Source organism: Saccoglossus kowalevskii, chromosome 15 (genome assembly GCF_978046115.1).
Source record: "Saccoglossus kowalevskii chromosome 15, keSacKowa6.1, whole genome shotgun sequence".
Classification (NCBI taxonomy): Eukaryota; Metazoa; Hemichordata; class Enteropneusta; family Harrimaniidae; genus Saccoglossus; species Saccoglossus kowalevskii.
Window position 1 is genome coordinate 31,489,050 of NC_140655.1, and position 12,545 is coordinate 31,501,594.

The 12,545-nt window shown below is 38.1% G+C and overlaps 1 protein-coding gene across 1 annotated transcript; it reads right to left on the reverse strand.

Annotated features, from left to right (window-relative positions):
* Positions 1–6,967: 6,967 nt before the first annotated feature.
* Positions 6,968–8,167, reverse strand: LOC146734323 (rhodopsin, GQ-coupled-like). The gene has a single exon (XM_085508570.1). It carries the CDS (start codon positions 8,165–8,167, stop codon positions 6,968–6,970), a length of 1,200 nt encoding a protein of 399 aa, XP_085364696.1.
* Positions 8,168–12,545: the final 4,378 nt, after the last annotated feature.

A 12,545-nucleotide genomic window follows, 5' to 3' on the forward strand; every position in this document is an offset into this window, starting at 1 on the left:
TGATGTCATTCAGTGAGCGGACATAGATGACGAGCCTACTCCCAGTCGGTGTAATAAAGCCTCGAATTAAAAAAAAATAATTATTTTGTGTAAATAGAGGCAAAATTCAAATCATACTTCACACCTTCCATCATATAATACCCTTACGTGAATTTGCAGTACTACCGAAATACACTGATATGCAATATTACACACACTTCGGTGGAAATTTCGACACGACTTAATAATACGTGGTTAAAACAAATAAAATGCAATGTAAAGCGATGAAGAATAAATGGGACATTTTAGAGAGATGAAAGGCACACACGATTCCAAAGAATGGATTTTATTTCATTTCATACAGTACGATCATACAGACAATTATAGAAATAGGTAAAGTGCTTCAAGTAAGTATTATCGGTTTCGACCAAACAGAAAGAAATTGTGACAGTAAAAATTTCTGATTCTATCATGAAAGGAACCATTATGATTGGAACCAGCCACAAGTATTGTACAGGGCATTATGAAAGTATGTTCGGTTGCGTTTTTTGAAAATATTTTGATCTAAAAAAAGTTGTTAAAACTAATCGAGAATATGATGTTGAAATTGAAAAATCAGATTGTTTTGTAGTAAACATCCCATTACACGTACATAACATGTGTAGCGGTAATAATATAAGTAAATAAATAAAACTTTTGCATTGAAAATAATACAAAAATATTTGCACTAATTACAATTACGATAGATTTGAAAATGCTCTGCTCTAAACAATTCATGAACACATTTCCCAGGATTCCTTACTACTAATACGGGATTACATTTCCCAGGATTCCTTACTACTAATACGGGATTACATTTCCCAGGATTCCTTACTACTAATACGGGATTACATTTCCCAGGATTCCTTACTACTAATACGGGATTACATTTCCCAGGATTCCTTACTACTAATACGGGATTACATTTCCCAGGATTCCTTACTACTAATACGGGATTACATTTCCCAGGATTCCTTACTACTAATACGGGATTACATTTCCCAGGATTCCTTACTACTAATACGGGATTACATTTTCCAGGATTCCTTACTACTAATACGGGATTACATTTCCCAGGATTCCTTACTACTAATACGGGATTACATTTCCCAGGATTCCTTACTACTAATACGGAATTACATTTTCCAGGATTCCTTACTACTAATATGGGATTACATTTCCCAGGATTCCTTACTACTAATACGGGATTACATTTCCCAGGATTCCTTACTACTAATACGGGATTACATTTCCCAGGATTCCTTACTACTAATACGGGATTACATTTTCCAGGGTTCCTTACTACTAATACGGGATTACATTTCCCAGGATTCCTTACTACTAATACGGGATTACATTTCCCAGGATTCCTTACTACTAATACGGGATTACATTTTCCAGGATTCCTTACTACTAATACGGGATTACATTTTCCAGGATTCCTTACTACTAATACGGGATTACATTTTCCAGGATTCCTTACTACTAATACGGGATTACATTTTCCAGGATTCCTTACTACTAATACGGGATTACATTTTACAGGGTTCCTTACTACTAATACGGGATTACATTTCCCAGGATTCCTTACTACTAATACGGGATTACATTTCCCAGGATTCCTTACTACTAATACGGGATTACATTTCCCAGGGTTCCTTACTACTAATACGGGATTACATTTCCCAGGGTTCCTTACTACTAATATGGGATTACATTTCCCAGGGTTCCTTACTACTAATACGGGATTACATTTCCCAGGGTTCCTTACTACTAATATGGGATTACATTTCCCAGGATTCCTTACTACTAATATGGGATTACATTTCCCAGGGTTCCTTACTACTAATACGGGATTACATTTCCCAGGGTTCCTTACTACTAATACGGGATTACATTTCCCAGGATTCCTTACTACTAATACGGGATTACATTTCCCAGGGTTCCTTACTACTAATACGGGATTACATTTCCCAGGATTCCTTACTACTAATACGGGATTACATTTCCCAGGGTTCCTTACTACTAATACGGGATTACATTTCCCAGGATTCCTTACTACTAATACGGGATTACATTTCCCAGGGTTCCTTACTACTAATACGGGATTACATTTCCCAGGATTCCTTACTACTAATACGGGATTACATTTCCCAGGGTTCCTTACTACTAATACGGGATTACATTTCCCAGGATTCCTTACTACTAATACGGGATTACATTTCCCAGGATTCCTTACTACTAATATGGGATTACATTTTCCAGGATTCCTTACTACTAATACGGGATTACATTTCCCAGGATTCCTTACTACTAATACGGGATTACATTTCCCAGGGTTCCTTACTACTAATACGGGATTACATTTCCCAGGATTCCTTACTACTAATACGGGATTACATTTCCCAGGATTCCTTACTACTAATATGGGATTACATTTCCCAGGATTCCTTACTACTAATACGGGATTACATTTCCCAGGATTCCTTACTACTAATATGGGATTACATTTCCCAGGGTTCCTTACTACTAATACGGGATTACATTTCCCAGGATTCCTTACTACTAATACGGGATTACATTTCCCAGGGTTCCTTACTACTAATACGGGATTACATTTCCCAGGATTCCTTACTACTAATACGGGATTACATTTCCCAGGATTCCTTACTACTAATATGGGATTACATTTTCCAGGATTCCTTACTACTAATACGGGATTACATTTTCCAGGATTCCTTACTACTAATATGGGATTACAACAGTGATTTAAACATGTAAACTGTTGGGAATAAATAATGTAGTAACAATGAAATAGATAAACTATCGCATAATGGTCAAATAAGTACAAAGTAAAATTAATTCTCGCCCCTTTCAGCAGTTTTCACAGAATCGCTACTCCACTTTCAATGTTTTCTAGACAATAACATGTAACATGATTGGCATAAGTAACAAAAAGTTAAAAATATGTGTGAAAATGTATACCACTAATATTACTTGCAAATATCAACAGAGAAACATTGTTTTATCTGTTCCCCTACTAAAACGGGGTATTCATATTCTCTATACTATACGAATAACTACAACTTTCGTTTTGTCTATATTATTGGAAAACATCAATGACACGCTGCAAATCCACTATCGAATTCCAAAACATTACAACATCGTTAACAATTCTTAACATTAGTTTTGAAATGACTACCCATTTTTTTCCAACTTACATAATCATTTTTCAAAAATAAAACAAACACAATTCCAATCATAGAAAAATATTTTCCTATTCTGTCCATTGGGGAGAAGTACCAGACTCAAAAAATGTTACAGAAGCACATTTTGTGGAGTGTATTCATTTGAAGATTTACAGGAAAATTACTGTGAAATAATACAAAACGATTTGCATGATAGTTTAAAGCGGGGGACTCGTCACCAGCACATGCGTCGGATGGCCAAAGCGTGTCATTGTTAATAAACAAGCGTCTACCAATGAGCCTTTGCATTTTTAGCATGTGTTGTTATCGTCACGTTGGACTCGTGCGTGCGCAGGTGACGACTCTCCCGCTTTAAGCAAATAACACCGAATAAACGGCAAGGTAAAGACTATGTCTAATTATAGTAAATACGTACTGCGTGCGTGACTCGAACCGGCGCTCGCGTACGGCACCTAATCGCCTAGCTTCACGCCACTACACGTCTTCCCCTCGGCCACCGGGCATCCCCAAAAAAGGATGCTTAATAACCGAGCTTATTACGTGCAGAGAACGTGAAACCCGTCCACGCGATACGCGCCACACAGCATGGCCAGAATGCGGCAAAGGCCTTCAGATCTGGCTGTAGTAGGATGGTGAAAGTAACGGTACAGCATTTTAACAGTGAATAAGTACTGAGAAATAATTTTTAAACTCATAGTTGCTGTCGACATAGGAAGTAAAGTAAGCAAATAACACCGAATAAACGGCAAGGTAAAGACTATGTCTAATTATAGTAAATACGTACTGCGTGCGTGACTCGAACCGGCGCTCGCGTACGGCACCTAATCGCCTAGCTTCACGCCACTACACGTCTTCCCCTCGGCCACCGGGCATCCCCAAAAAAGGATGCTTAATAACCGAGCTTATTACGTGCAGAGAACGTGAAACCCGTCCACGCGATACGCGCCACACAGCATGGCCAGAATGCGGCAAAGGCCTTCAGATCTGGCTGTAGTAGGATGGTGAAAGTAACGGTACAGCATTTTAACAGTGAATAAGTACTGAGAAATAATTTTTAAACTCATAGTTGCTGTCGACATAGGAAGTAAAGTAAGCAAATAACACCGAATAAACGGCAAGGTAAAGACTATGTCTAATTATAGTAAATACGTACTGCGTGCGTGACTCGAACCGGCGCTCGCGTACGGCACCTAATCGCCTAGCTTCACGCCACTACACGTCTTCCCCTCGGCCACCGGGCATCCCCAAAAAAGGATGCTTAATAACCGAGCTTATTACGTGCAGAGAACGTGAAACCCGTCCACGCGATACGCGCCACACAGCATGGCCAGAATGCGGCAAAGGCCTTCAGATCTGGCTGTAGTAGGATGGTGAAAGTAACGGTACAGCATTTTAACAGTGAATAAGTACTGAGAAATAATTTTTAAACTCATAGTTGCTGTCGACATAGGAAGTAAAGTAAGCAAATAACACCGAATAAACGGCAAGGTAAAGACTATGTCTAATTATAGTAAATACGTACTGCGTGCGTGACTCGAACCGGCGCTAGCGTACGGCACCTAATCGCCTAGCTTCACGCCACTACACGTCTTCCCCTCGGCCACCGGGCATCCCCAAAAAAGGATGCTTAATAACCGAGCTTATTACGTGCAGAGAACGTGAAACCCGTCCACGCGATACGCGCCACACAGCATGGCCAGAATGCGGCAAAGGCCTTCAGATCTGGCTGTAGTAGGATGGTGAAAGTAACGGTACAGCATTTTAACAGTGAATAAGTACTGAGAAATAATTTTTAAACTCATAGTTGCTGTCGACATAGGAAGTAAAGTAAGCAAATAACACCGAATAAACGGCAAGGTAAAGACTATGTCTAATTATAGTAAATACGTACTGCGTGCGTGACTCGAACCGGCGCTCGCGTACGGCACCTAATCGCCTAGCTTCACGCCACTACACGTCTTCCCCTCGGCCACCGGGCATCCCCAAAAAAGGATGCTTAATAACCGAGCTTATTACGTGCAGAGAACGTGAAACCCGTCCACGCGATACGCGCCACACAGCATGGCCAGAATGCGGCAAAGGCCTTCAGATCTGGCTGTAGTAGGATGGTGAAAGTAACGGTACAGCATTTTAACAGTGAATAAGTACTGAGAAATAATTTTTAAACTCATAGTTGCTGTCGACATAGGAAGTAAAGTAAGCAAATAACACCGAATAAACGGCAAGGTAAAGACTATGTCTAATTATAGTAAATACGTACTGCGTGCGTGACTCGAACCGGCGCTCGCGTACGGCACCTAATCGCCTAGCTTCACGCCACTACACGTCTTCCCTGCACGTCTTTTCTGCACGTCATTCTCTGCACGTCTTTCGTCTTCCTATCCCTGTAATCCAACTGACAGGGATCGAACTGATGGTTATCATATATATATATATATATATATATATATATATTGCATTTTGCCGCATACTATAATTAGACATAGTCTTTACCTTGCCGTTTATTCGGTGTTATTTGCTTACTTTACTTCCTATGTCGACAGCAACTATGAGTTTAAAAATTATTTCTCAGTACTTATTCACTGTTAAAATGCTGTACCGTTACTTTCACCATCCTACTACAGCCAGATCTGAAGGCCTTTGCCGCATTCTGGCCATGCTGTGTGGCGCGTATCGCGTGGACGGGTTTCACGTTCTCTGCACGTAATAAGCTCGGTTATTAAGCATCCTTTTTTGGGGATGCCCGGTGGCCGAGGGGAAGACGTGTAGTGGCGTGAAGCTAGGCGATTAGGTGCCGTACGCGAGCGCCGGTTCGAGTCACGCACGCAGTACGTATTTACTATAATTAGACATAGTCTTTACCTTGCCGTTTATTCGGTGTTATTTGCTTACTTTACTTCCTATGTCGACAGCAACTATGAGTTTAAAAATTATTTCTCCCGCTTTAAGGTTGCCCCTCAATCAGACTTCATACAAATAAAAACATACTTATAAATATTTTTTTAAATATCATAAATTACCACCATCTTTAAAATATACATTATGATATATTTCAAAATATCCTAAATAGACACCACTTTTCTCACCAAATGGTAGAACTGTAACAACAAGCCCCAATGTAAGTTCTTATTATTTTCAAAACATTTTGAGGTATTGGCATAAACATTTATCGGATGAAAACATTTTTAGATTACCTGAGCTAACTAATATTTCAATCGCTCAAATAACATGTAAATCTAATTAAATATGTTACTACTTAATATTAATTAAAGCGTGAGGGTGGGGGTGAAGCGACAGACGGCCATAGCGTTTCGTTGCTTGCAGTTTACCCAAGAGTCTTTGCGTTTAAGCGTGCGCTGTTATCGTCGCCTAGGACCCAACCCCCGAGTGTACGTTTGTGTCGACTGTTAGCAACGACCCATTCGCTTCAAGTATACTAACGCATGTTTATCCAAAAATACATAATAATGTTTGTGTGTATATTAACAAGTAATTTGTATTTTTTAATGGCGAAATTGCATAACGATAACATGCATGGTTGACGAAAACATGTTTGTTAGAAATTACAAAACCCGAAAAGAACAATATAAACGCGTTTGTTTTAGAGGTAGATTGAATGACAGACTCTTCCGGTTAGGAAATATCTTGCAATATTTTCTGACATGGAAAGTGTCAATCTTACTGCTAAAGGTTAACATTGTTTTTTAGAAAAGCAATCAACTTTCGCTGCAACTAGGATATTATATAATAGCTTCTATTACACGGGGTTTCTGTCGTGTTCTATCTCGTTGATTTAGCTCTATTTCGTTGGTAGATTTTTTTTTCATAAAGGGTAGGTGATTTTTAAACTGGTTGGAGGTTAAAGAGTATATTATAGGATTGACCATACTGCCGAAACACATAAACGATTGAAAGAAACTAGCTGCATGTTCGTTTCTATATCTATCAATATTGACTACAACTGAACCATAACATGCAAGTGGCAAATATGATATTATAAACATAGAAATGACTGAAGCGACTACCTTCAATGTAGCAAGGTCCATCGGTTTACGTTGTTTTGGCCCACTATTGCCGCTTGCCTTCATAGCTCGTTGAAATGATTTCTCATGTCGGTTGATCACGCGGTAGATGTAGGCATATGACACAACCATTGCAAACAGTGTGAGGAATATTATGAGTATTCCACCTCTTGTTGCGTTTTTCACTTCCTGTCTGATGGGTTCTATATTGCACGTGAGATCTTCCCCGGCCCATGTCTTCAATGCACCAAATCCTATCCCTGTAATCCAACTGACAGGGATCGAACTGATGGTTATCATTCTCTTGGTGCTCCGCGAACACTTATCTGCTACACCAATCGCCCTCGAAACACTGATAGCTCCCAAAGAAACTATAGTTGTAAAGGTTGGTGCGTAAAAAATAAATATTTGACTTCTACAAAACAGACCTGTTATGTTGATTTCCCCATGTAGAAGACTTTTCATTAATATACCAAACCGCAGCGATGATGTTAAGATACAAACTAGCATATCTGTTATAGCTAACGATACTAGCTGAATGTTCGCAGGGGTTCTAAGTTTCTTGTTATTGTAGACAATCTTACACACCTGAATATTACCGGAAATTCCAACCAACACAACGATGACGAGCATACACACTGATATTATATCGAAAACTAGTTCATACGATTTCACACCAATACTGTCGAGTACTACTTCAGTTATATTTTTTGCATCGATATCAAAATATGTTTCAGTTGAATTTTCGACAAACGCATTTGTCAAATTCGCCATAGTTATATCGATAAAAGTTTCAGTTGAACTTGCTGCAATACTGCCGAGAGCTGTGATAGATTTTGTTACAATGATATCGTGAAACTGTTGAGTGGGATTTGTTGCACTGACATCTAGGAATGTTTCAGTCGAATTTGCTGCCATGCCAGATGAATCCATTGGACAGAGGTGGAGAGAAGTCTCAGATGTAATTCTTGCGGTACGATGATATCGTGAATACAACAGTTAATAGAGTAGAAGTCAACGCTGATGAAGGACAACAACAATGTTATCTGTTTAATGCTGCATCTATAACTGTAATGATGTCTATGAAATGACTTATATACTGTCGGTTTTTATGTAAATCATCATCGTTACAACAGTGGATAATAAGCTACTTGACATGTTGGTGGGTGTAGTAATTACTGGAAACGCCCTACAGACTATTATATCATAAATGATTGGCAATAGGCGCTGATCATCATCAATGATTTTGACGCAAAATGTTTAGCTTTCACATCTGCAATTCACACGTAAAATATGAATATATAAAACGAAATGGCTGAAATCACTGAAAATTATTATATTTGACACGGAAACTGGATAATAGTATCTGAAACACAAATATAACTTATTATTATACATCTGTCACCGTAACGCCATAAGTTACAGCGTGCCGTAATTTTGCGGTATTTTAAGGGGTATTTTCATACTACCATATTTGGAAATGCGAATTCCAAATATGGAATGATTACGCGCGTAAGCGTCCTCTAATAATAAAAACAAACATGGATTTGACCGGACTCCATACAAAGAAGTTTGCTGATTCTGTTTTAAATTTTTTGGATTTCGGCATTTTCATGATGTATCCTTGAAGGGAAAAGATGTATAATAATAAAGTTATTACGAAGAAACCTCAAAGTATGCAGTCAGACAGTACTCTGTCGCATCAACCTCCGCTGCGCGTCGGTCGATACTGCCGCTGTACTGTCTTCGTGCATACTTTGAGGTATCTTCGTAATAACCTTATACAGTTCTTATTTTTCTAATTTTAGACGTTGTTAAAAACTTTAGGTATTGCTTGTACTCGCGTTCTTTAGCAAGAAATTGATTCTGTGACGTTACTCGGTGACACGTTACAGGCCAAAATGCCACAAAAACATTTTCCTCTCGATTATCCATATAGAGCCAACGCTCGAAATGTCTAGTTATTAGGACGATGTTTACCAAATATTATGTACTATATATAATATCTTTAACATAGTAGGCGCAAATAATAAAACACTATTTGAAGGACAAAAACAAGTCTCGCGATGCTCTCACACCCTCAGTGGTTCATGTTTCGAGATTCTGGCGGTATTTGCAACTGATATCAAATGTCTACTGATTGGTGGCCAGTTTCTCAATGTCTCTAACATAGACCGACTTTAATGTTACCCAAATGTACGGTATAGTGTGTGTGCCTCACAGTGCGACACCAACATGTGTCATGTTTGAGGGCGGTATAATTGGTGTTATTCTGAATAGACATGAGTTTCGATAACAAATAACCTATATCAACCAATAAATGTTATAATACCATAATTTGCATATCAGAAAATGATTCTGCCGCACATCCTCATGGTATTAATGCGTCTAAAACTGTTAACAACTGAATACTAATATGTTTCTACGTTTATATGAGGAATATGTGAAAGTCAGAATAAGAACTATTTGGAATATTACAATTTAGGTTCATGAAAATAAACATAGTTCACGTTGACAGAACTCCATATTGAACAAATGGAAACTAGACTTGTACATTTTTTTCGATCCTCCCTAGATTTTTATTGGTTCTCATCTTATGATTTAAAGGTATGCTTACACCTGGCTCAACGTAATTACCAGAAAACACGAAATAATACGACCATGGTTTCAGACGTGTGTTGGCAAACTACCTACCTACGTAATAAACTGATAAAAGTTTAAGAATCAAACAAGACAATATTATTCATAGAACGACCCATGCTTGAGGCAGAATACGTCAAACACGCACTGTTACATGACCAGTGATTATCTGCATAAATGTAGTTTTTGTTATTACGGGACCATATACCGATTATAACTCGGTACACTGTATATCTGGGAATCACGTTTATATTTTTCAATACAACACAATGTTTTAACTGAAAAACACACTGCATAAATTCGCAACACATGTATCATTAAACATGTATTTTCCATCAAAACAGTGGCTTTTATTTTGTTAAGTGTTTGTCGGAATAATTAAAACACTTTAATTTTGATAAGCACATTGTAAAATACCCTTTTTCAAAATAACGTCTTTTACAGGGACATACATTTGTCATTAAAGCAAACATTAAGGTATACATGTCACGTGACGTAATTTCATGAATAATGGGATGGTAATGACATCTCTTATTTAGAAAATTAATTATTTAATAATTTGTTCAACTATGTTTCTGTTTACCAAGGAATGCCATGTGATGTAAATATTCGAGGACGCTGCACCGGACTCATCGTCGATATATCCGAGTTAATCATACCTGCAGGTTCACTATCGTCTATCGCACATAACTTTGTGAATCGTTGGTTAATGTCTTGTTGCGCTGGAGTTGGGCTGGGCATTGATGTCGCTAAGACACCACATTCAATAAAGCCATTATGAAAGGAAGATTGTCTAGGGTATATTACCCAGACACTCCTGGATTAACGAAAAATATTTAGATTGCTCAATATCGCACTACACAAATAAAATAATGGACCGAGTTTAAATTTAGTATCAGTCACCTGTTCTGTAACAGAGCATGGATAAGAATCATGACAATTGGACACCACTGGTCGTGATTCATGTACAGGGTGAATACATTGGTCAGAACGATTTCATGTACAGGGTTAATACATTGGTCAGAATGGGTTCATGTAGAAGGTTAATACATTTGTCACAATGGATTCATGTACAGAGTGAATACAGTGGTCAGAATGGATTCATGTACATGGTTAATACATTGGTCAGAATGGGTTAATGTAGTGGGTTAATACATTGATTAAAATGGATTCATGTACATGGTTAATACATTGATCAGAATGGATTCATGTACAAGGTTAATACATTGGTCAAAATTGATTCATGTACAGAGTGAATACATTGGTCAGAATTGATTCATGTACAGAGTGAATACATTGGTCAGAATGGATTCATGTAGAGGGTTAATACATTGGTCAAAATGGGTTCATGTAGAGGGTTAATACATTGGTCAGAATGGGTTCATGTAGAAGGTTAATACATTTGTTACAATGGATTCATGTACATAGTGAATACAGTGATCAGAATGGATTCATGTACATGGTTAATACATTGGTCAGAATGGGTTAATGTAGTGGGTTAATACATTGATTAAAATGTGTTCATGTAGAGGGTTAATACATTGGTCAGAATGGTTTCATATACAGGGTGGTCAGAATGAATTCATGTAGAGGGTTAATACATTGGTCAGAATAGGTTCATATATGGGGTTAATACATTGGTAAGAATGGGTTCATGTAGAGGGTTAATATATTGGTCAGAATAGGTTCATATATGGGGTTAATACATTGGTCAGAATGGGTTCATGTAGAGGGTGAATACATTGGTCAGAATGGGTTCATATATGGGGTTAATACATTGGTCAGAATGGATTCATGTAGAGGGTGAATACATTGGTAAGAATGGGTTCATGTAGAGGGTGAATACATTGGTAAGAATGGGTTCATGTAGAGGGTGAATACATTGGTCAGAATGGGTTCATGTAGAGGGTGAATACATTGGTCAGAATGGATTCATGTACATGGTTAATACATTGGTCAGAATGGGTTAATGTAGTGGGTTAATACATTGATTAAAATGGGTTCATGTAGAGGGTTAATACATTGGTCAGAATGGTTTCATATACAGGGTGGTCAGAATGAATTCATGTAGAGGGTTAATACATTGGTCACAATGGAAACACGTAGAGGGTTAATACATTGGTCAGAATGGGTTCATGTAGAGGGTGAATACATTGGTCAGAATGGGTTCATGTAGAGGGTGAATACATTGGTCAGAATGAATTCATGTACAGGGTTAATACATTGGTCTGAATGGGTTAATGTAGGGGGTTAATACATTGGTCAAAATGGAGTCATGTAGAGGGTTAATACATTGGTCAGAATGGATTCATGTAGAGGGTTAATACATTGGTAAGAATGGGTTCATGTAGAGGGTTAATACATTGGTCAGAATGAATTCATGTAGAGGGTTAATACATTGGTCAGAATGGGTTCATGTAGAGGGTGAATACATTGGTCAGAATGGGTTCATGTAGAGGGTTAATACATTGGTAAGAATGGGTTCATGTAGAGGGTTAATACATTGGTCAGAATAGGTTCATATATGGGGTTAATACATTGGTCAGAATGGATTCATGTAGGGGGTGAATACATTGGTCAGAATGAATTCATGTAGAGGGTTAATACATTGGTCAGAATGGGTTCATGTAGAGGGTGAATACATTGGTCAGAATGG

Excerpts from the sequence above, each read along its gene's own strand:
- LOC146734323 (XM_085508570.1), bottom strand. The coding sequence starts at position 8,167 with ATGGCAGCAAATTCGACTGAAACATTCCTAGATGTCAGTGCAACAAAT.